This window comes from Delphinapterus leucas, chromosome 20, assembly GCF_059928025.1.
Source record: "Delphinapterus leucas isolate spDelLeu-1000000601 "Yukka" chromosome 20, BTC_Dleu_Yukka2, whole genome shotgun sequence".
In the NCBI taxonomy this organism is placed as follows: Eukaryota; Metazoa; Chordata; class Mammalia; order Artiodactyla; family Monodontidae; genus Delphinapterus; species Delphinapterus leucas.
The window spans coordinates 7433731-7458606 of NC_143148.1; the positions used below are offsets into that span (position 1 = coordinate 7433731).

General features: G+C 51.9%; 2 protein-coding genes across 6 annotated transcripts; one reads left to right on the top strand and one right to left on the bottom strand.

Annotated features, from left to right (window-relative positions):
- Positions 1-75: 75 nt before the first annotated feature.
- PRRG2 (proline rich and Gla domain 2) lies at positions 76-7864 on the bottom strand. 2 transcript variants are annotated; one of them, XM_022585073.2, is made up of 8 exons: positions 6463-7864; positions 5682-5747; positions 4934-5030; positions 4567-4742; positions 4344-4383; positions 2273-2408; positions 1289-1426; positions 76-856 (listed from the first exon to the last, which is right to left on the bottom strand). In XM_022585073.2, exons 3-8 carry the CDS (start codon positions 5016-5018, stop codon positions 838-840), a joined length of 594 nt encoding a protein of 197 aa, XP_022440781.2. In that variant the 5' UTR covers positions 5019-5030; positions 5682-5747; positions 6463-7864; the 3' UTR covers positions 76-837. The 2 variants fall into 2 exon arrangements, with proteins under 2 accessions (XP_022440781.2, XP_022440780.2); XM_022585072.3 differs by having other exon boundaries at positions 5682-7864.
- NOSIP (nitric oxide synthase interacting protein) lies at positions 6435-23300 on the top strand. 4 transcript variants are annotated; one of them, XM_089902564.1, is made up of 10 exons: positions 6435-6618; positions 9989-10212; positions 15863-16035; positions 16617-16722; positions 18641-18722; positions 20171-20330; positions 20420-20538; positions 20695-20882; positions 20998-21106; positions 21280-23300. In XM_089902564.1, exons 3-10 carry the CDS (start codon positions 15966-15968, stop codon positions 21349-21351), a joined length of 906 nt encoding a protein of 301 aa, XP_089758690.1. In that variant the 5' UTR covers positions 6435-6618; positions 9989-10212; positions 15863-15965; the 3' UTR covers positions 21352-23300. The 4 variants fall into 4 exon arrangements, with proteins under 4 accessions (XP_089758690.1, XP_089758689.1, XP_022440775.1 ...); XM_089902563.1 differs by having other exon boundaries at positions 9989-10157; XM_022585067.2 differs by lacking the exon at positions 9989-10212.
- The last annotated feature ends 1576 nt before the right edge of the window (positions 23301-24876 follow it).

Below are 24876 nucleotides of genomic sequence, written 5' to 3' on the forward strand. Positions count from 1 at the left end.
CCATCTTTGCACAAGGCGGCTGGGGGAGGGGGGAGGGGAAGGGGGGGCGGGCGGCGGGGTGTCTGGCTGCGCTCCGCTTCCTCCCACAATCCCGTGCAAATGAAAAAAAAAAAAAAAGAGAGAGAGAGGCAGACACAGAGCGTTAGCAGGGCCTGAGGGTGTAGGGCGCAGCGTTTGTACAGAAAGCCAGCTCTGCCGTGCGCAGACGCGCCCGGGAACGCGGTTCAGTTTATTTGTTTGGTTTTTTTTGCATTATTTCACTCTTTTGGGTCTCTTTTCCAAAGGGTTTTTATTTAGGGAAAGAGCTTAACTCCAGTCCCCCAGGTGCAGTGTGCGCCTGCCCCCAACCAAGCACGCTTGCAAATATGCCCCCCACCCTTTCCCTGGATTGCAGAGTGCCCCCGTGCGCGCACGGGGAGCACACGAAAACACGCGTGTACACAGGCGGGGCTCTGCCTGTCCGTGACCCGTGACACTGAGGGAGATGGCCGTGTCACACCTACTCACACGCGAGTCTGCGAGGCACTGCGCCCCTGAGTCGGAGTTTCCACGCACGCCTCTCCCGGGGGCGGGGCTGGTGGGTACCCCCACCATTAGGAGAGCGTGGGGGCCTGCGAGGCGCCGGGACGTGGGAACACGTTGCCCGGGAACTTGCGTGTATCCGTAGGCGGCGGAAACACGTGTGTTAGGGTAGGCCTCGGGCCTGACGATCCCTACTGCCATCACCCCTCCAAGCTCAGCTCCGGAGTTTAAGAAGCCTGGGGGTTTCCGGAATCCGGTGTGAATCTGGGGCACGGTTCGGAGAACCCCGACTCCGAAACAGCTCGAAACAGCTCTTCAGCGCGGCCTCCAGAGGCTGCAAGGGGAGGGGCACAGTGGGGAGTCAAAGGCCCGGCTGTTTTTGCCCCCTCAACCAAGACCACTCCGACCCACCCTGGGTGTCTCAGCCTATCCTCTGGGTACAAGACCCACCCCCCTATAATACTACACACACACACACACACACACACACACACACACACACACCCCTACCCCTATAATACTACACACACACACCTATAATACTACACACACACAAACACACCTGTAATACTACACACACACACACACACACACACACACACACACACACACACACACACACAACTTCAGGCCACGCCCCCGCCCTCCAAGCCTCGCCCCGGATAATAAGCTCAAAATTCCAAATCCCGCCCCTAAGCCCGCGCCCCTCCTCCGGCAGTGCCCTCCCCTCTGCGCCCCGCCCCCAGGCAGAAGCCCAGCCCCATACCTGGCGTAGGGGGGCGGTGGTGCGTCGTGCACCCCAGAGGCCGCCAGCGCCTGCTCGTAGGTGGGGAGGCCTGGGGGTGGGGGTGGAGGCAGGGGCGTCGGCGGACTCAGAGAGCTCAGGGGACTGATGAGCTCGGCCCTGGGGACAAGAAGGTGCACTGTTAGCAGGATAGAGAGCCTTGGGAGAAGGAGGAAAGAGGTAGGGAGACAGAGACACTGAGGGTGGTGAGGAGACAGAGGTGGAAGGGAGATGGACCAAGGAAAAAGAGTCACCTTCAACCTGACTCTACACACAGAAAAGCACCTCGAAGTGACAGGCAGATAGATGCACAGGGACAGGCAGCCACAGAAATCAACAACTGCTGAGACAGACTCGTTCACAGACACATGTGCTCCAGATACAAGCAGGGAGTCGTGGAGAAAGAGGCAGCCCTGCAGAGAGGCAGGCAGACACACACAAGAAACAGACAGACACAACAGAGATACACTCAGCCACAAATTTCCCAGATCCACTCTTAACAAACTCTTCCTAGAAACCTTTAGACCCACTATACTTCAAGACTAATGCTCAAGCCCTCTCTTCGACCCTGCCACTGAGAGAGACACACCTAGACAACTGACACAGGCACACACAAACACAGCTACACCTTGTCACCACGGAAACTGACATCCCACAGACACCCACAGACCACAGGCTGCAGCCTCACCAGATATGATACCCACAGAATGATAATCACACATAAAACTGGTACTGCAAAGACAGCCAGGGCAAATATTGAATGAGTTCCTACTTTGTGCCAGGTGCTGTGGATATAGTCAGAGAGATGCCACAACTGGACACAGAATCTCGCAGACTCACTCTCCACATGACGGTCTCCTCAGATCTTTCAGCAGCGCCCAACCGCCCCCAATCTGGCCCATCTCCTTAGGTTGACCCTTCCTCCCTTCCCTGCTCCCCAGCCCCTCCTCCCCAAAGCCCCCTTACTCTTGAGGACTGGGCTGCTGGCCTCGTTTCTGACGGCAATGCAGATACCAAAAGGCTCCCAGGCTGGCCAGGACCATGAGCAGGATGCCCACTGTCAGCCCCACAGCCATGCTTGCTACGTCCCCTCGTCCACGTCCTGTGCGGGGGAGGAGGGCACAGCGTCAGGGGCTGTCACTCTCTCCAACATTCAGATACCTTCCCCTGAGGTAGGGAAAACCTTTCCAGATTTCCCCTGAGGGAAGACGACTGGCCAAGAAGGCAGAGCTGGGGCCACTTCCTAGCTGTGTGAACTCAGGCAACTCACCTCACTCATTTCTGTGAGCCTCCATTTCCTGCTCTGTAAAATGGGAATAATAACCCCTCCCTAATAGGTTGCAAAAATGCAATGAATTAAATGCAGAAAGGGCCTGGGATAACCTCATCTGAGACTAGAAAATAGGGCAATTGTCTCTCTAAGAGGAGAGAGAACCCTCCTAAGATTGCAGGTGACATGCTTACTTAGGGTAGGGAGTTCAGACAGCCAACTCTCTGAACCCCCATACTGAGCATTGCCAGATTTAGCAAATAATAATGAGGATACCCAGTTAAATGTGAATTTTACATAAACAGTGAATTTCTTTTTTTTTGGCCACCGCAGACGTCATGCAGGATCTTAGTTACTCGACCAGGGATCGAACCCGTCCATGCCCCCTGCAGTGGAAGCACGGAGTCCTAACCACTGGACTGCCAGGGAATTCTAATTTTTTAGTATAAGTATGTCCCATGGAATATATGAGATATACTAAAAAATTATTCCTGTGTATTTGAAATTCACATTTAACTGGGCTGTGGGGGGAGCTGTCTTGTATTTTATCTGGCAACCCCATCCCCTCTGGAATGCAATACCTTTTACCAACCAGGCTAAGGAGGGGCAAGGCCTTACCAGAAGGCTAGGAACAATTTATCTATCAAGGAGGAATGTAGGGACATCCCCTCAAAAACAGACTGCTGGTGTTTAGAACTCATGTGGACCCTTGGCTAAGGTGAAGCGCCTTTAGCAATCAAAGCTTCATGTTTGAGGTAAAGGGGGGTGGGGAACAGGGAAGACCCTGGCTTTGTGAGGCCTTGCTAGGTCTTGCTGCTGGGGAAACTTCCTTTAGCACTGGGTAGGAGGGACTTTCCTCAAACAGTAAACCTCAGGCTTTTAGCCCTCTTAGCAAAAAGCTGCACTAAGAAGCGGGAGGTGGGGGACGGCCTTCCTGATTCTGACATGTTTCAGGTGGACTCGAGAAGCCAACAGGCCTTGATAGGCCTGTAGCAAAGCAGTTACCTCCCCTAGCAACCAATGTGAGGACTTCAGCCCAGACTTAGGGCCTGTTGCTAAGGTAGAAACACCCCTAGCAACCAGGCCACTCAGGGGTGAGATGCCCTGTGCCTGGAGGGGGGTCCTCCTGTGGGCAGGAGGCCTTGGGTCCTGAGCTTGGCTAGGTGTGGTTGCTAGGAAGAAGGCCTCCTTAGCAACCAGGCTGAAGCCAGGATGGGGTTGTGGGGGAGGGGAAGCCAACCAGGTAGTGAGTGCTGCTGTCTTCCTTGGTCCAGCCTGGCCAGGCTTTGTTGCTAAGGAGCAGCCCCCTCTTAGCAACAAGGCTGCAGCCACGATGGGGCCTCAGAACTCAGAGGAGGGGTTGGGGCTGGGCTGATCGGGCAGGTGAGGACAGACAGGCTTCCACCAATTGGCCTAGCCCAGCCCCGTTGCTAGGGAGCAACCCCCCTAGCAACCAAGCTGCAGAAGGGGCTGGGGCTCTGGACTCCAAAGAGGGGCTCAGGTGGGCCAGGGCCTCTGAGCCTGAGGCTGTAACTTCTCCTTCCAACTGTCCTTCCTGGGGACATGGGACCTATTCTGAATAAGGTGTGGTAGGTTCCTCGGGCAAGGGCTCTAGTCTCAGAGGAGGGGATTTCTTTACCAACCCTGTCCAGGAACTCAGGAGCATGGAACATGGAGGGGGTGAGATCGGGCTGGGGGATGTTCGTTCAGCCTCCACAGAAAGGAGCTGCCTTAGTTGCACAGAATGAGAGGGCTCCCCCGACTCACCTCCTTTGCCATTGTAGATGTAGTTCTCCCAAAAGCGCTCCTTGAATGGGCAGGAGGAGAGAAGGCAGAAAGGAGGCATCAACTGGGAGATTCTACACCCCGAAACCAGCCCGCCCTGATGATCTCTGAGGCACGAGGGGAGAGGGAGCTGAGGGGCAGGACCCTCCCCCCCAGCCCAGGTCCTGGAGAAGACAGAGGGACTCCGGGGACCCCAGGGCCTCACCGTCAGAGTATTGTCCTCAAAGTACTCCCGCGCCTCTTCCCAGGAACACCTCTCCTCTTGACACTCCCGTTCCAGGTTCCCTGGCGTGAACAGCTCCAGGTCCCAGTGATTGGCTCGTGGAATCCGCCTACGGCTGCCCAGGAAGCTCTGGGCCTCTGGGGAGTCCAGGAAGACTTCTGGACCCAAAAGACATAAGAGACAGAAAAATGGAGGGTTCCTAGGACTGGGGACATGAAGGAGCCAGAACTTAAGGGGATGAAGAGCTATGGGGTCCTGGGGGAGGAGGCAGCTGCAGGCAGGGTTTTTCCTGGGCCAGAGGAAGGTGGATGTTTGTGCCTGGACTCCGGCTCTTCCCGCAAACGCTCACCTTGGTCTTGCTCCCCACTGGGTGAGGTGTCCAGGCAGGTGGTCAGTCCCAGGTACAGCAGCAGCACAGAGCGGTGGCTCCTCATATTTTGTGGACACTAATGTGGTTAGGTGAGAAGTGCCTCAGCTCCTGGAGAATGAGGCCAGGTCTCCCCGCCCAGACCCTGTGGTCCAGGAATTATAATAACAGCAGACACTTACGTGGCCTGTATCCTGGACCAGGCACTATTCAAGGTCATTTACCTCTATCAACTCAGTTTCATTTTCACCACGGTGCTATTATTATCTCCGTTTGATACAGGAGGAAACTGAGACACAGAGAAGTAAAAGAACTTGCCCAAGTTCATACAGTTTGCAAGATTCAGAGGCAGGATTTCAGCAAAGGCAGTGTCCCTCCAGAAACCAGAGCCAGGAGTTTATCTTTTTTTCTGTTGTGTCTGCAGCGCCCAGCATGGGTTTTGGCACAAAGTAGGAGCTCAAAAACATGTCCATTGATAGGGATTCCTTCTTCCTGGTAATTTCCATGTATATCCACCTCTCTGTGCCCATTGCCACATTCAGCCACAGAATCAAAGATTACAGAAGAGGTAAAACCAGAGGCCTGTACCCTGGGGTCCAGGAGCTGGGGGAGGGGGCAGCGGTCCTGGACTCCTGGGTTTGGGGGCCCCAACTTTTGGGTCCCAGAAGAGTAGGGAGCCAGGTAGCCAGGGTCCCCAAGCCAAGCTCTGCCTCCAGGGACATTCACTTACCTGCCTAGACTTGTGAGCACTGTCCCCTCCTCCTTAATCAGGGCCTCCTCGGACAGCTGCAGCCAGCTGTGAAGGGGGACAGGAGAGAAGGGAGGGGAGAGGAAGGAGGGGTTGCCTTGCTCACTATAGTCGGCAAAATCCCGGTTTCTGGCCAGAGGGGCGGGGTTTGCGATTACCTGCCCTGGGCGGGACTCAGGTAAGGGACAAAGTATTTAAAGGGACCTTATGATTAAGGGTCTAAGGTCCAGAGCCCCATAGAGAGGCCAGGGTCTCCGGCACCGTGGGGCACTTAGGGAGTTGGATAGGCGCCCCCTCCCCTCCTATCCAATTTCCCCCTAGAGAGCTCGCCAGACAGAGCTAGGGAAATAAACAGCTAGGTCTCCAGATATCTAGGTATCTAGAAACTGGCGGGAAACTTGTGCCTTGGTCCCTGGGGGTAGGTGGGTATGCCGTAGTAAATTCCTGCTTCCTGAGAACGGCTCTGACTTCCGATTTCTCAACTGCTCCATTTATAAAGTGGGGACAGAGGAGTTGTCCCTTCTCTATTGTCTCTTATTTTGCAGCAGAAAAGTGGATGATATGCTTTGGTAAGCGGACTTTACAATCTCTGGGCGAAGTGATTAGCCCTTAAACACAGGCTTAGGGAGACGCAAAGCGCCCGCCCAGGGAAACGCCTAGTATATACTAAGCACGCCCTCTATTCACGCCAGTTTCACTGACCGGAACCTTCGACTTGCCACTCACGTTTCCGGAGGGAGAAAGAGAAGAAGGGAGCACTTACCAAGCCAGAAGAGATACCTCCGCAAATAGGGGCAGATCTACTTCCTGTCTCTTCTGCCGGGCGGAAGTGAGCGGAGCGGAGAGGGAAAACAGCGCTCCTTTCCGGTGTAGGGGTACAGTTGAAGTAGCTACCGACGAGGGAAGAGTCGTTCGTGAGGTGAGTTCCAGGCGGTGGAAGGATAGTGTTAGTGAGATCACCTTCCGGTGGGCAAGAGTCTTGCGTTCCTGAGGGAGCTAGGACAGGATTTTGAATTCCTGACTTCCTGGCAATCCTTAATAGAGCACTCTAGGCGCCCCAAGTTTGAAGCCGGACTACCTCCCTGGAGGTAACCAAACCTTCAGCCGGCAGTTCTCAGTAGAGTTTTAGTTCCACTGTAGACGGATGGGCCGGGAATCCCAGGGGAAAGAGGAGACTGGGACTCCTAGGGGTCTAATGAGTGAGAGCTGAGGAAGAAGCACCCCTTTCCAGGCCTCCGTTTCCCAGACTGTGATGGGGAGGGCGGAGAAGGATTGTGCAGTCGCCTGCCGCGGCCTCCCTGCACCCTTTTGACAGCCGCTTCCCTCTCGGAGTAGCTGTTGGGTTAACGTTTTCCTCTGTGGAGCTTTGGGGTCAGGCAGTCCTGGGTTCACTTCCTGATGGTGTTGCTGATTCGGTGTGAACTCGGGTCTTGATGGGTCCTTAAAGCAATTTCACTTTAATATTTTATTATGTTTTATTATGAAAACGTTCCAACTTATATAAAAGTGAGAGAATAATAGAAGAATCGCTATCGCCCAGAGTTACCAATTATTAATATTTTTTGACATATTGGCTGGGTATTTTTTAAGATTAAATATATAAGGCAAATCCTATCCATCGTGACATTTCACCCGTAAATACCTCAGGATACATGTGTAAAAAACAGGGACATTTTTACAACATTGTAAATTAACTATACTTAAACTTTTAAAAAAAATTTTAATTTTTAAAAAGCACACACGCACACAAAAAAGCAGGGACATTTTCCTCCATGACCACAATACTATTACACTTACAAAAGCAACCCTAATATTACCTATTACTTGGTCCATAATCAAATTCTCCTTCTGAAAAAATGCCTTTAAAAAAAAGAAGTTTCACTTTTTTGAATCAGAATCCATTCAAGTCATTGTTATGTCTCTTAAGTTGCTCTTAATTTCAAACAGTCTCACCTCCACCCCACCCTGTTTTTTTCCTTGGCAATTGATTCATTGAAGAAACTGGATCAGTTATTCCGTTATCATCCCACCATCTGAACTTGTCTTTTTGCTTCTTTGAAATGGTGATGGCCTTTCACTTATTCCTCCATTATTCCCGCTGCACCCCCCTCCCCAATTGCCACACCCTCTCTCTATGGATTAACCTAATCTGGACTTTTCACATAAATGGAATCTTTTTCCTGTCTGGTTTCTTTCACTTAGCATAATGTTGTTAGGGTTCATCCATTTTGTAGCATGTATCAGTACTTCTTTTTAAAGCTAAATAATATTCCTTTGTATGAGATATACCATATTTTGTTTATCCACGAGTCAGTCAATGGACGTTTGTGTTGTTTCCACTTTTTGGCTATTGTGAATATGCTGCTTGCACTTGTGTACAAGATTTAGTGTGGACATAAGTTTTCATTTCTTTTGGCGGTGGAATTGCTGAATCAAATGGTAACTCTGTGTTTAGCCTTCTGAGGAACTGCCAGACTTTTCCAAAGTGGTTGCTTCATTTTGCATTCCCACCCTCAGTGTCTGAGTGTTTCAATTTCTCCACACTTGTTATGATCCAACTTCTTCTTTTTGGCCATGCCGAGTGGCATGCGGGATCTTCCCCGACCGGGAATCGAACCTGTGTCCCCTGCAGTGGATGAGCGGAGTCTTAACCACCGGACTGCCAGGGAAGTCCATCGTCTGACTTTTTGACTGTAGTTATCCTGTGGGTGTGAAGTAGTATCTCACTGCTGTTTCTTGTTTTTGTTTTTTTTAAGATTTTTTTCAATGGGGACCCTTTTTAAAGTCTTTATTTAATTTGTTACAGTATTGCTTCTTTTTTTTTTCTTTTTCTTTTAAATTTATTTATTTATTTATTTATTTTTGGCTGTGTTGGGTCTTCATTGCTGTGCGCGGGCTTTCTCTGGTTGCTGGGAGCAGGGGCTACTCTTCATTGCGGTGTACGGGCTTCTCATTGTGGTGGCTTCTCTTGTTGCGGAGCACGGGCTCTAGGCATGTGGGCTTCATTAGTTGTGGCACGCGGGCTCAGTAGTTGTGGCTCGCCGGCTCTAGAGCGTACACTCAGTAGTTGTGGCTCATGGGCTTAGTTGCTCCGTGGCATGTGGGATCTTCCCGGACCAGGGCTCGAACCCATGTCCACTGCATTGGCAGGCGGATTCTTAACCACTGCGCCACTAGGGAAGCCCCGCTTCTGTTTTATGTTTTGTTTTTTTGGCCACGAGGCATGAGGCATGTGGGGTGCTCGCTCCTGGACCAGGGAACGAACCCGCACCCCTTGCATTGGAAGGCAAAGTCTTAATCGCTGGACCACCAGGGAAGTCCCTCACTGCTGTTTTGACTGCATTTCCTTCATGATTAATGATGTGGAACATTTTTTTCATGTGCTTATTGGCCATTTATATATCCTCTTTGGAGAAATGTCTGTTTTGATCCTTTGCCCATTTTTAAATTGGGTTATGTGTCTTTTTATTATTGGGTTGTAAATTTCTTATATATTCTAGATACAGTTCCTTTGTCAGACAGATGATTGGCTACCACCACCTGTTTTGGTACAGCTTGCAAACCAAGAATGGTTTTTAACATTTTTCAATAATTGGAAAAGACCATAACCAACAAGGATCCACTGTATCTCACAGAGAACTATACTCAATATTTTGTAATACCCTATAAGGGAAAAGAATCTGAAAAAGAATATATATATGAATCACTTTGCTGTACACCTGAAACTAACACAATCCTGTAAATCAACTATACTTCAATTTTTTAAAAATTGGAAAAATTCAAAAGAAGAATAATATTTTGTGATATGTGATTCAGATACCAGTGCCCATAAAAGAAGTTTTATGGGAACACGGCCATGGCTATTGAGTTACATAGTGTCCATGGATGCTTTGCCATACAAGGGCAGAGCTGAGTAGTTGTGACAGGGGCAGGTGGCCCACAAAGGTGAAAATCTTTACTCTCTAGCCTTTTCTGGCGGATCCCTGCTATAGCCTCTGGCTTCCTGGAATCAGGAAATTAAATTGAAAGGCTTGAGTAATTTAGCTTCAGGCATCTTGGCATGGCTGCTTCAGCGCTGCTAGCTTCACACCTGGCTGTCCCACTTTTAGGGACGGTGAGATTGATCGGGGGCTTCAGGTAGTGTTTACAGACTTAACGTTTGTCCCCAACCCCACCCGAAATCTTATATCTCCAATATGACTATTTGGAGATAGGACCTTTCCCGAAGTAATTAGGGTTAAATGAGGTCATAAGAGTGGGGTCCTAATCCATGGGGTTGGTGTCCTTAGAAGAACAGGAGATACCAGAGAGCAAGCACTCCGCCCTGTGAGGACACAGCCAGAAGGTGGCCAGCCATCTGCAAGCCAGGAGGAGAGGCCTCACCAAAACCCAACCATGGTGGCACCCTGATCTCAGACTCCTGGCCTCCAGAACTGTGAGAAAATCATCGTCTGTTGTGTAAGCCACACAGCCTATGTCATTTTGTTTTGGCAGTCCTAGCTGACGAATACAGGTAGGAACAGCACAGACACGCCGTCGTAAAGCTATGTTTTTCTCCTTTCTACTAGCAAGTATCAGCACCCTGCGGATGTCCAATTGCCATCAGGTGCCTTAGTGAATCAGTTACGTCATCAGGGGTTGCAAAATGGTGGCTTTCCAATTCTTTCATTCCTCCCACATTTCTTTATCCAAGCTGTTTTTCACCTTGAGCCACATCCAAGGAGCAGTAGAAGGGAGTGACGTGATCTAAGCTCCCTTTTGAAAAGCTCACCAGGGCTCCTCTGTCAAGGAACAGACTGAGGAAGAGACCAGTTAATCCCTCTGGGCCTCTGTTTTCTCACCTCTAAAATGGGGAGAACCTACCTTGCAGGTTATCCCGAGGACTGAACGCGTTCAGAACTGTGAAGCGCTTCGCCCAGGGCCTGGTGCATAAGTGTTGGAAGGATGTGATGGTCATTTCTATTCCTGTAGTGCTTTTATATTGATTGGATGGATGATTCATTCATTGATTACACACCTCTCCTGGCCCTAGGGTTGGAAGTGGTTAACATCTATCTGACATCTCTGTGCCCCCCAGGTGCCATGCAGTGCCAGGACCCATCCTGGAGTCCAACCCAGCCCCCGCCTCTAGGGGCTTCTAGTCTGGGGGGAGAAATTCTGAGGGGTGGCAGCTATAATGGACGGAAATCAGGGCATTGTCAGAGCACCAGGAATGCCTAACTCAGGCTTCCCGGAAGAGGCGACTCCTGATGGAGCCTGAGAGGAGGAAGGGGACAGGATTTCCAGGGGGAAGGTCCAGGGTTACAGGAGCTGCCCCACTCCACGGTGAGAGTCAGCACAGTGCCTGAGGCTACAGCATCACGGGTGGTGAAGGCCACAGACTCATGCCTGGGTCAGACCCCGGCTGCATGACCTTGGGCACCTTCTCCCTGCCTCTGTTTCCTTGTTTGTAGCAACTGTTTGGGTTGTGGCGTCTGGTGGAGTTAATATGTATAAAATACTTAGAACAGGGCCAGGTTCACCAAACCTCTTAAATAAATACCAGTCATTATTTTTATTTTATTTTTTTTTGTGGTACGTGGGCCTCTCACTGCCGCGGCCTCTCCCGTTGCGGAGCACAGGCTCCGGACGCACAGGCTCAGCGGCCATAGCTCACGCGACCAGCCGCTCCGCGGCACATGGAATCTTCCCGGACCGGGGCACAAACCCGTGTCCCCTGCATCGGCAGGCGGACTCTCAACCACTGCGCCACCAGGGAAGCCCCAATACCAGTCATTATTAATAGAACATCTCAGACCCTCGCTTTTGCTCTTAGGGAGCTCCCTCTTTCCTGCTTCCAACACATCCTGTTTGTGTCTGTGATTTCCTTGAGTGTGATCGACCCTTTGGGTTCCTTTAACACAGGTCTCCGCCCGCCTGGGACGGCCTGCAGCATCCACGTGACCCACACTGTTAAAGGGAGGGGGCTCGTAGCATCCTTTAGTTCTCAGAGGGTTCTCTGACCCCAAGAGATTCAGGATTCAGACGAATCAACTGCAGAAAAAGACAGTCGGGAGAGAAAAAGGGAGACTTGAATACCAGCTGGATAGTAAAGGATGTGAAGGGATTATTAATGCATTAATGGTATTGTGGTCATGTTTTTTAAGCACAGTAGCCACGAGTCCCCAGAAGCTGTGGGGCACTTTGATATGTGGCTAGTGCCCCCGAGGGACTGTGTTTTTTAACCATTTCATTTTAATTAATTTAAATTCAAGCACCGATACTGGATTCAATTCCTGGAAAACTTTTAAGTACGTTTGGCACAAGCAGGGCGTGTGAATGTACATTTGCTCCTGTAAATTTTATGAACCCGAAATATAGGACAAGTTTCTGCAATGAAACTTTCGTGTCTGAATTGAGATGTGTTGAGAGAGTGGACTAGACTCTGGATTTTGAAGACTTTGTAAGAGAACGGGAATGAGTTGGCCTTTATTCTTGGATTGTAACCTCCCCAGGAGGACTGCAGCTGTCACATGGTTAAGGGTGAGGCTCCAGAGCCCGGCTGCCTGGGTTCGAGTCTGGCTCTGTTGCCACTTCCCAGCTGGGGGACTTCATGGGCCTGTTTTCTCCTCTGTAAAATGGGAAGGAGGATATATAACAGCTGATGTTACTTTGGACGTGGCCTCTCTGAAAAGCTAGTGATGTGAGATGGTAGTAGTTCTGTTTTCTCTTTTGAGGCTTTCCTCACTGAGGAGACAATAAAGCTGCTGACCCCTGGTCAACCCTAGTCAGCAGTTCTCAAGCTTTTCGGTCTCAGCACCTTAAAAATCATCAAGGACTCCAAAAAGCTTTTGTTTGTGGGAGTTCTGTCTATCAGGATTTGCCATATCAGGGGAACTCCCCCGGCAGTCCAGTGGTTAGGACTCGGCACTTTCACTGCTGAGGGCCTGGGTTCGATCCCTGGTCAGGGAAGTAAGATCCTACAAGCCTCGCTGCATGGCCGAAAGAAAAAGCGATTTGCCATATGAGAAAGGAAAACAGGCATGAAACTGTCTTTATTGAGATATAATTCACATGACACAAAACTCACCCATTTAAAGTATACAATTCTTGGTGTTCTGTACAATCACTGTTTTTGCAACCATCACCATTTTCTGATTTCAGGACATTTTCATCACTGCAGAAAGAAACCCCATACCCCTTAGCAGCCACTGCACGCCCCCGCCCCCGGTCCCCCCTTCTCCCAGCCTGTGGCAACCACCAATCTGCTTTCTGTCTCTATGGATCTGCCCATTCTGGACCTTTCATATAAATGGAATCAACAACACGTGGCCTTTTGTACCTGGCTCTGTTCACTCCGCATAATGTAACAGACATTTTTTTTTTTTTTTTAACAGACATTTTTTAAAACCCAAGGATGCACAAGCACAAGTCACACAGCCTCTGGAAAACCCCACTAGACACTTGAGAGAAGGAGAGGAGCAAAGGCAAAAGCATTTGTTTTATTTATTTATTTTTAGAGCGCTCTCTTTCTATTTATTTATTTATTTATTTGGCTGCGCTGGGTCTTAGTTGGAGCACGTGGGATCTTCGTTGCGGCACGCAGGATCTTTAGTTGGAGCATGCGAACTCTTAGTTGCGGCATGTGTGTGGGATCTAGTTCCCTGACCGGGGATCGAACCCATGCCTCCTTCATCGAGAGCACAGAGTCTTAGCCACTGGACCACCAGGGAAGTCCCAAACATGATTTAGTATTACAAAAATAGTTTTGTGGACTCCCTGAAACTATCTTAGGGACGACCCCTGGGGTCCCTGGACCTTCCTTTGAGAACCACTGCCCTAGGCAAATGGCTTCACTTCTGTGCCTCAGTTTGCCCCTCTCCAAAGTGGAGATGGGGGTGGGATGGACCTCAGAGGGTGGCTGAGGTTGGATGATTGAGAGTTGGCCTGGGGGTCAGGGGTCAAGCAGTGTCCCTTGGGATTATTCCCATGACCGCCTGGCAAAATAAAGAAATGCTCCATCTATAGCGGTTCCTCTCTCTCTCAGAGGGAAAATGTCCCGGTCCACAAAGCCAAAGAACTTGGCTACAAGACAAGCAGCCCAGTGCCAAATACCGCAGAGGGTCAAAGCAGTTGACAACTAAGAATAGAGTGGGGAATTTGTCCCTGAGGAGGTGAACTCGACCTTCATGAGTGCCAGTGGGGAGGGGGGAGCTGGGGCGGAAGCCATGGGGCCAGGGCGGAGGAGGGGGATGGCAGGTGAGCTGGGTGGCAGCAGGTGCTGGACTTGCTCCAAAGCTGGGGGTGAGGGGAAGCTGGAGGAGGGGCGGTGGGTGGAGTTGGGGTGTTTCACCAAGGTTACCTTCTGCAATCAGCACAGTGGCCGCGGCTGGGGTGATAGAAATGTTCCGCATCTCGATGGGGGGGGGTAGTTACGAGGGTGTATGCAATTGTCAAAACGTATCAAGCTGCATCCTTAAGGTCTGTGCATCTATTCTATGTAAATATACCTACAAAACAAAAAATGGGTTTCTGGGAGGAAGACGCCAGTAGGGGGCGTGCGAGATCTGTAGCTCAAGGAGAGGTGTTTGAGTTTTGAAAGTGAAAGGCAAGTTTCTGAAAGCATCCGGAACCGGGAAATAAGATGAAGTTGCCTTTTACATTGTGGGTGCTCCTGGTTGTGCCTCCCCTCCCACCTTCTGGATCCTCCTTTCAGCCACAGAGCCAGAGAGAGTATTTCCTGAACATTCCATATGCCATGCTCTGAGTATGACCTCATTTAGTCCACACAGCAATCCAGTCGTGTCAACTAGATCCTATGGTTCTCCCCACTTCTTACCAAAGGACTCAGAGAGGAAATTACAAGTCCAGAGTCACAGCCAGCAGGGGGCCAACCTTGGACTCAAGCCCAGGCAGGTCTTATTCCTTTGATCCATGTAACCCCTCCTTCTTGTTCCATTTATTCTTATTTATCCCCCGGTCAGTCCCCTCCCCTACACGGGCAGTCATTCTTATATGCATCATCTTTTGTTTGCAGGTGTTTAAAATGTATCGTTTTGTTCATGTGCAGATTGTTTTATTTCTTACTTTTTTCACCCAGCATTGTGTTTTTAAGGTCCACCCACAGGAATTCCCTGTTGGTCTGGTGGTTAGGACTCAGCGCTTTCACTGCCGAGGGTGAGGGTTCAATCCCCGGTTGGGAAACTAAGATTCCACAAGCTGCATGGCACTGCCAAAAGAAAAAAAGTCACCCACGATGTTCTGTACACACCTAGTCAGTTGCATCCCACTGCTGGGTGGTCTCCATGAGGGGCAGTCACTATCCATTCCACGAGGGCGGGATATTCAGTTGCCTTTGACTCCCCTCCAGTATAAATAACACCACTGTGAACATCCTCACACATGCTCCCTACTGGTGTCGCCTTTGGGGCACATACACCCAAGTGCAGAATGGCCTGCACTCACTTTGCTGAAGTACCACCAGCCTGTGTTCCCCCAGCATCACCTGAGGGGATTCCTATCACCCACCCTCACCCTATCCAGCTACCTTATCCAGCTCTCAAAGTTTCGCCCGCCAGCCTAGTGATAGATTTAAAATGATGTCTCACTGTGGTTTTCCTGTGAGGAGAATTTGAGGCATCTCTCCATCTACCTGTTAGTCTTTGAGCTGCTTCTGTAAATCGCCTCTTCATATCCTCGGCTCATTTTCCTCTTGGGGTAGCTGGGTTTTTCTTGTTGACTTGCCAGCGTTCCGTGTACAGTCAGTTCTGCTCTAACACTTGTTTCGAAAACTCGAGATTTATTCCAGTGCGATGGATACATTAGGGAACAATTTGAACATAAGGCATGTTGCACCTAAATGAAGCCAGGTGCGCTTGGTTGAAATGAGCGTGTAGGCATACACAGAGCACACGCTCAACACATCCAGAACATCTACTGGGCGCTTCAGTTCCCCATTCGTGTTACGAGCCCCACCGATCACATCTGGTGCTAGAACTTTCCATCAGATAACCCTCCTTCCACCACCTCACAGTAACTCACAACGTGTACCCCTTCCGACACCACTTCCACAAGCAAACTTCAGGTCTTTTTCAGGGTTAAGTGCCATATTTGTTTTTGGGAGGTATAGGCATTTCTTAACCATTTAACGTGTACAAAACTCTCTTCCCCTGCCCCACTCCCAGCTTTCCCATCAGATCAAGTCGGGGGCCAGAAAGGTCCAGTCCTCTCTGCGTGGGCCCCCTCTGGTCACACAGCCCTGCAGCTGCCCCTTCCTTACCCCCCGGGATGACGCGCCACGGCAAGAACTGCACGGCGGGGGCTGTCTACACCTACCATGAGAAGAAGAAGGACACAGGTACTGGGTTTGGGGGAGGGGGCAAATGGACCCTGAAGTCCCCATGTTACTTTGCTCCTCTGGTTGTGCTCTCTGGGCATGTGTCTTTCCCCCGACCGTGTAAGTAACAGCCACGTGACTGATGGTCATGACGGGAAACGTAACAGCCCACGTGAGCCAGCAACCTTCTCCCTGCCTTGTCGTGGGCACTGCGTTAAGTGCCTTCCATGCTAAGCCTCCCAAACACCCACTGAGGAAGGAATCACTGTTGTCAGGCCATATTCCAGAGGCGGAAACTGAGGCCCAGAGAGGTACAGACGCTTGAGCTTGGTCACAGAGCCAGAAGGCCCGAGGGGAGTCAGTTACGAGCCTCTTCCCTGAGCTGCCTCAGGGACAGGGCCTGTCTGTCACTTACCCTCTGGGGATGAACACCTGCCTGTGGGTTGTGCAGCCCTGTCCCCAACGCAGACACACAGCCCAAGCTCTTGACTGCCTGTTCTCTGAGTCCCCCTACCTCGGAGTCCTCTCTGTGCCTTTCTCTCCGGGTTTGGAGAAGGGCACATCTCCTGCCTCTCCATCCCTCTGCCTCTCTCTGTCCCCAGCGGCCTCAGGCTACGGCACCCAGAACATTCGACTGAGCCGGGATGCCGTCAAGGACTTCGATTGCTGCTGCCTCTCTCTGCAGCCGTGCCATGACCCTGTTGTTACGTAAGCTGGGAAGGCGGGTGGGCGGGTCAGGGTGACGAGGGCAAGGGAATCGCCAGGAGGGGGCTGCACAGCCAGGGCGCCCTGGCAAGCCACCTACCCTCGCGCAGCCTCAGTGTTCTCCTCTGAGACATGGGCATGATCCTAGTACGCTTCATGGGGTGTGGAAAAGAATACATTCACAATAGAGGGTAGGGCTCCTGGAAAGTTGCTAGCCCATAATAACAGCTCACGTGTGGAGTGCTTACTGTTACCTACCTCTTAGCGTCTGGCAAAGGCTTCAGCGAGATAATGGGTGGAAGGTACTTAGTCCACTGACTAAATATGTGCTCAATTACTGGTCCATTTTGTAGACATCGCGATGAAAGTAGATCGTGGTTCAGGGTCCCCGAGGCCACCAGGAGGTTCAGTGGTTCACTAGAAGAACACGCAGAACTCAGCGAAGCAGTTATCCTCAAATGACAGCTTATGACAGCAAAAGGTTACAGATTAAAACCAGCAATGGGGGTGGTTTCCCAGGCAGTCCAGTGGTTAAGACTCCGAGCTTCCAGTGCAGGGGGCGTGGGTTTGATCCTTGGTCGGGGAACTAAGATCCCACATGCCGGGCTTCCCTGGTGGCACAGTGGTTAAGAATCCGCCTGCCAGTACAGGGGACACGGGCTTGATCCCCAGTCCGGGAAGATCCCACATAGCACAGAGCAGCTAAACCCATGCGCCACAACTACTGAGCCTGTGCTCTAGAGCCCATGAACCACAGCTGCTGAAGCCCACGCACCTGGAGCCCATGCTCCGCAACAAGAGAAGCCACCGCAATGAGAAGCCTGCACACCGCAACGAAGAGTAGCCGCCGCTCGCCGCAACTAGAGAAAGCCCGTACGCAGCAACAAAGACACAACGCAGCCAAAAATAAATAAAAGATCCCACATGCCGCGTGGCATGGCCAAAAAAATGTTTTTTTTAAATAAATTTATTTATTTATTTATGGCTGCATTGGGTCTTTGTTGCTGCGCGCGGGCTTTCTCTAGTTGCGGCGAGCGGGGGCTACTCTTCATTGTGGTATGCGGGCTTCTCATTGGGGTGGCTTCTCTTGTTGTGGATCATGGGCTCTAGGTGCACGGGTTTCAGTAGTGGCACACGGGCTCAGTAGTTGTAGCTCGTGGGCTCTAGAGCACAGGCTCAGTAGTTGTAGCGCACGGGCTTAGTTGCTCCACAGCCTGTGGGATCTTCCTGGACCAGGGCTTGAACCCGTGTCCCCTGCATTGGCAGGCAGATTCTTAACCACTGTGCCACCAGGGAAGACCCCCCAAATTTTTTTAAATAAATAAAATCAGCAGTGGGAAAAGACACATGGGGTTAGAGTCCCAGACAGACCAGGCACAAGCTTCCTTTGTCTCTCTCAGTGGAGTCGCAGGAAAGCGCTTAATTTTCGCAGCAGCAGTTACTACCCACCAGGAAGCTCGCTCCAGCCTTGGTGTCCAGGGTTTTTATTGGAGGTTAGTCACCTAGACCTGGCTGACCTTGGTCTTCAGCCCCTCCAGAGGTCCAGCTCACACCACATGGTGCCAACCTCCCAGGCAAACAGAGACACTCTTAACAGGCAGGACATTCCAAGGCCTAGAGGTGCCCTCCCAGGAGCCAGTCCTTTGGTTGGAATGTGCAGGGTTTGGACGGCCCAGGCCTGCTGAGCTAACCGTTTACAGTGCGAGATTTTGCCTACGCATCAGAGAACATTATAAAGGCAGGAGAGTTAAAACAGTGCGGTCACCTCAGAGAGCTAAGCCGAGCCCTGAGTGAGCAGCTGCCTAGAAGACGCTTAGTGGTTGCCCTGGGCAGGGAGCTGATGTGCAGCAGGTGACTTTCAATCTCTGGCCATGTGGCCTGGGCCAGGCCCATGTTTTCTCATCCCCTCCTCTCTTTGCAGCCCCGATGGCTACCTGTATGAGCGGGAGGCAATCCTGGAGTACATTTTGCACCAGAAGAAGGAGATCGCCCGGCAGATGAAGGTGGTTAGGCTGGGAGAAGGGGGTGCAGGCGTGGGTAGGTGGTTTCGATGCTGGGCCTCCCATCTAAATTCCTCCCCGCCCAGGCCTCTCCTGTGCTGTTCCCTCTGCCGGGCACACCGTCCCCTCCCACTTCTGGTTAAATTCTTCTCGTTCTCCAGATTTCAGCCCAGGTGTTGCCTCCTCTGGCCTCTTGCTAGTCCAGGGCCCTGAGGGCCTGCCCCTGTCACCTCTTTTTTGGCACTTGTCACAGTTGTGACTGTACCTGTGGCTGTCTGATACAGGCCCCAGGGGCAGGGAGCGGGGCTCTCACCCACCCCAAGGCCCTAGGTTCTCGGGACATACTTGGTAAATGAGGGATGCCAGCTCATCTCCTTGGGCCTCAGTTTTATTGTCTCTAAAATGGGCTGACAGGGCCAAACTAGAGGGCACTGCAGGGCATGCGGGAAATGCTCACAGATAAGAACTTCTTAGGCATTTTCTTGGAGCCAGGCCCACCTTCCATTGCTGAGCTCATTTTGTGGCTAGGAGGGACCCTGTCTCCCTCCTTGTCCTGCCGGCTTTTCCAGAGCTCAGGAAGCACTGGGGGCCAGATTCTTGTTGAGCTTTTGGTCTGGAGTGCGTGGCTTCCCTTCTGCCCAGGTCCTCCACCCAGCCTGGTGGCCCCCTCATCGTGGAGCCCACATCGGAAGCCCTCCCGAGCGTCAGTCAGCGTCAGCGTTCCCTCCTTGCTCACTCGGTGGCCGGAGCAGTGTCTCCTCTTGCCCTCACGCTGCCTGAGCCTTCATGGCTCCATAAACCTTCTCTGCGCCCTACTATCCTGGAACTCGGGCCGTTGAGGGCAGGGACAGAGTCTACACTGTATGGACTGCATAATAGATAAGTGATAAGATATACTGTATAATTAATAACATATGGCCCCAAATTACATTTATTGAGCACTTACTATGTGCCAGGCCAGGTGCTAAGTGTTTTAAAAAAATCCTCCTGTGTAACCCTCCCAGTGAGCCTCCGAGGTAGGTCACCATTGTCAGCCCGTTTTACGGATGAAGAAACTGAGGCCAGGATAGGTCACAGTGCTTACTGGAGGCCACAGAGCTAATCAGTGACAAAGGCAGGGTTTGAGCTCTGGCAGTCTCGCTTCAGCCAAGCTGTTGACCACCGAGTCCCAAACCAGCTAAAGTGGAAATGGCTTAACTGTCCTACAGTTGGTGAAGGGACAGGCAAAGGCAGCAGAGGCACACCATGGATAACTGTGCAGCCGATTAAAGATTCACACCCAGGCAGTCACCAGCCTCTACCAGACAGAGCCTCTGTCAGGAACCTCCCCTGTATGGGTTCCAGTTCACCCACCTTTAAATTCAAAGAGGCACCCCAGCCCCCACCTAGGGTGCCCCAAACTCACAAGCCACAGGAGGATGCCTAGCCCGCTCCTGCCTGGCTGCCCACAGGCCTACGAGAAGCAGCGGGGCGCCCGGCGTGAGGAGCAGAAGGGGCTGCGGCGGGCGGCCGCGCAGGACCAGGTGCGGGGCTTCCTGGAGAAGGAGGCGGCCATCGTGAGCCGGCCCCTCAACCCCTTCACGCCCAAGGCTGCCTCCGGGAACTGCCCAGGTGAGAGAGAAGTGGACATGCAAGTGGGTGGGGCTCCCGCGGGGCCAGGTGCCTCCCTGGTTGTGTCCGAACCCCTCTCCCCCCCGCAGATGGTGCCCGACCCGGGTCCAGCGCGGGACCCACAGGCAAGGACAAGGACAAAGCGCTGCCCAGCTTCTGGATCCCATCGCTGACCCCCGAGGCCAAGGCCACCAAGCTGGAGAAGCCGGTGAGCCCCCTACTCCAGCAAGCGCCTGTGTGTGCCCACTTTGCCAGAGAGGGCCAGGGTCCTGAGGGCCCCCTCCCCTCCCTCACAGGGACCCCCATCCTCCCTCCGCCTGGCTCTAGCCCCGCCTGTTGACTCGGCCCCCCTCCTGCTCCCCAGTCGCGCATTGTGACCTGCCCCATGTCCGGGAAGCCGCTGCGCATGTCCGACCTGACGCCCGTGCGCTTCACGCCGCTCGACAGCTCCGTGGACCGCGTGGGGCTCATCACGCGCAGCGAGCGCTACGTGTGTGCCGTGACCCGCGACAGCCTGAGCAACGCCACACCGTGCGCCGTCCTGCGGCCCTCGTGAGTCACCTGGGGGACAGCCTGGGGACCTGTGGGACGGGGCGGGCTTGGGGTGCGGCTCTCTCTTTGGGGCGGGGCCTCTGATCGTCGTACCCCACACTCACCCTCACTGCAGTGGGGCCGTGGTCACCGTGGAGTGCGTGGAGAAGCTGATTCGCAAGGACATGGTGGACCCCGTGACCGGAGAGAAGCTCACGGACCGCGACATCATCGTGCTGCAGCGGGTGAGTGGCACCCCTCCTCCCTGTCCCCTAGCCTTCCGGTAACCCCGACCTGCTTCCAGAGGCCCGCCCCACTAAGGGAGCGGGGGCCCAACCTAACCTCGCGGGCTAGGGAACCCCCACGGCACCCCAGCTCCCCACCGCCTCTCCTCCTCCTCCTCCTCCTCCTCCTCTAGGGCGGCACGGGCTTCGCGGGCTCCGGAGTGAAGCTGCAGGCCGAGAAGTCCCGGCCGGTGATGCAGGCCTGAGCGCGCGGTAAACCAAATAAATGGGCTTGTTGGACGCGACAGGCCGTGTGGCGCCTTCATTCACCGCGCCAGAGCCCGGTGACAGCGTGAGCTCAGGAATGACTGCGCTTTGAAAGCGTGGGCTAAAAATATTTGATGTGGTCTCACGTTAAGGGTAATATCTGAATCGAATGCAAACGCACAGCTTTAAATGGGTTGAGTGGCCAGAGGTCGGAGTCTGGGCCGCGACCACAGGAGGGCGCCACTTTAACGGACTGTAGAAATCCCCGCACTTTCTTTTGAGTTAAACCAAATTTGAAGCCCAGGAGGCGACCTGGAACGCGTCTCCCGTTGTAAAGTTTGATAAGACACGCAAAGAAAATGAAGTGCTGTGTGTGACTGAGAAAGCGAACAGCCGGCACCCTGTCTAGAGAAGGCGGTCAGGAACACTCCCTCCCCCACCACCTGGAGGCTGGAGGGTGAAGAGGAAGAGGAAACCGCAAGTGCAAAGTCCCAGAGGCAGCACTTGGCAGGTGTGAAGAGGGAGGAGTTCAGAGCACCCAGGCCTAGTGGACCTGCCTGGAGCTCAGACTTGACTAGGAGGGCAGGGGTGGCCTTTAAAGCTATGTTTTTAATAACCATTGAATCACAAAAGCAGACCCTGTGCAGTGTGGAGAACCAGAGCATACAGTCAAGCAAAGATTGCAAAAATAAAGTCTTAAAAGTCCTGACTCTCTGAGCGATACCCAAGTCCTGTCCTTCCAGGTCTTTCTCACATGAGTTTTTTCAACCAAAGTGAGATTTCCATGCAAGTACTGTTCTGTTCATTGAACAGTCTCTACCTTTTCATTTTGGTAAGAGGTCTTCTCATCCAATGCCCAGGCGAGATTCAGAGTGTCCTTGAGTGCTGGGCAAGCCCGTCTGGTACAGGACCAGTTGGTGTGGCTGGCCGCAGGGAAAGGTGTTAGCAGGAGGGTGGGTCATCCTTGCACCCTGGGGAGCCCCGGAAACCCAGCAGTTCCTCCCTCAGATGCTTCTAGACCCTTCCCTTGGTCCCTAAGAGCCTTCACGCCCCACTCTTGGGCTCCCAGTCCCATTGTCTTGGGAGGATGCTTGTACCCATTTTGCAGAACAGCCCACCAAGGCTGAGAAGACAACTTGCCCAAAGTCACACTGCTCAAGGCTATAGCTGAGCCCAGGTTCACCCAGAGGTCAGCCACCTCCAGATACCTGCACCCGCCTCATTCAGTCTTGCCCTCCTCCACATCCTTTGCACCCTTCCTCCCCTAGGTTTCCCACACTGCCACCCACAGACCTCTCCACCTTGGCAAGCTCCCACCCCATCCCTTTACCCAGAATGATAGAGATCTTCCCTCCTTCTCTAAACACCCCCAATCCCCGTCCTCTTAAGAGCTTTCAACCACCCCGAGTCTTTTCTCTCAGTCCCCCCCCCAAAGGATCCTGTTTATGTGTGGTACAGACCACTCCCCACCCCAAATAAAGATTTAAAGGTGCAAGATTGGAAATTCTGGAATTCCACAAGGAGCCTAAATCCCACTCTTTAGTTCACAGGCCCTTTGAGACACGACACTCTTTGCGGGGAGGGGTGGGGTGTGAGTCAAGGTCACTCTAAGCCATAGGTTTCCTTTAAGATTTCAAAGGTGACAAGGAGAGGAAGCAAGAGTCAGACCACAGCTGAAGCTGGGGCAGGAGAAGGGAGGGACGGGAAGTGGAGACAAATTTTGTGTTTTCTCAACCAAGGTTCCTTAGACACTGGTCTAGAGTTCAGAGCAAAGGGGCTTCCCTGGTGGCGCAGTGGTTGAGAGTCCGCCTGCCGATGCAGGGGACGTGGGTTCGTGCACCAGTCTGGGAGGATCCCACATGCCACGGAGCGGCTGGGCCCATGAGCCATGGCCGCTGGGCCTGCGCGTCCGGAGCCTGTGCTCTGCAACGGGAGAGGCCACAACAGTGAGAGGCCCGCGTACCGCAAAAAAAAAAAAAAAGCCAGATGAAAGGTCACATATTGTATGACTCCTGTTATATAAAATGTCCAGAATAGACAAGTTCATAGAGATGAAAAGTAAATTAGTGGTTGCCAGGGGCCAGAGGGAGGAGGGAATTGGGGAGTGACTAATTAAAGTCCTGGTTTGGGACTTCCCTGGCAGTCCAGTGGTTAAGACTCCGCACTTCCCTGGACTCTGCATTTCCACTACAGGGGGGGCATGGGTTTGATCCCTGGTCAGGGAACTAACATTCCACATGCCACATGGTGCAGCCAGATAAATAAAGAGAGAAAGAAGGAGGGAGAAAGGAAGAAAGGAAGGAAGGAAGGAGGGAGGGAGGGAGGGAGGAAAGAAAGAAAAAAGAAAAAAGAGAAAGGAAGGAAAAGAAAGAAAGAAAAAGAAAGTCAGTCAGTCCTGGTTTGTTGTTGGGGTGATGAAAATGTTCCGGGATCAGATGATGGTGATGGATACACAACCTCGTAAATTTAAAGATCACTGAATCGTACATTTCAAAGGGTTAATAATTTTCTAGTAGACGAGTTATAACTCAATGTTTTAAAAATCAGAAGAGCTGACATCGTCAAGAGACCCCACCTGACTGCTTCTCCCAGGCTGGCTGGCTCTCAGAAGCTGGTGGATTCCATCACTGATCTGGAGGTGTCAGGGGTCACCAGAGAACTAAAAGCAGAAACATTTCCAAAGTTCCCAAAGTTCTCAGTAAGCACGTGGAGAAACTAGAATTTTCTTTACTACGCTGGTAGGCATGGAAACTGGGGAAACGATTTGGCAACATGTAGTAAAACTAAAGAATGGTGACTGCATGACCTGGCAATCTTACTCTGACCTCTGCAACCAACACACATACAAACAGGCTCAACAAAACACAAACTAGAATGTTCACAGCACCTCTGTTTGTCATAGCCCATACTGGAAGTGACCCAAGTTTATCAACAGCAGAATGCATCACCTGTGGGCCATTCCCAGTGGAGTGCTATATACAGCAACGAAAAGGACCACTCTGCCCAACACCTATGAGTGCACACAGCGTGCTTCTACTTCTCTAAATAAACAGGCGAAAGTATGCCCTTTGAAATCGGGGTAGTAGTTATCCTTGGGGAGGTGATGTCTGGGTCCTCCTGGGGGCTGATAGTGTTCTCTTTCTTCATCTGAGTACTAGTTACAAGTGTGTGCATGCAGTCTGAAAATTAATGTTGCTGAACACTTGAGTTGTACACTTTTCTATTCATATGTTATTCTCCCATAAAAATGTCCTTAAATTCACTGCAATAACAAAGAGATGTCCTTGGCAGTTTGGCAGTGTCTACCGAATTCATAAATTCCATTTCTAGGAATTTATCTGCAGTTAAATTCATGGAAAATTACGGATGTGCTAGTGCCTTCTGTGCAGTATCCTTTGGAAGAGAAAAGACTAGAAACAACTTAAATGTTGTTCAGTAGAGAACTGGTTAAATAATTTATCCAGAAGAATATCACTCAGCTGTAAGACTGGGGAAGCCCATAAATAATTTTTAAAATTTAAAAT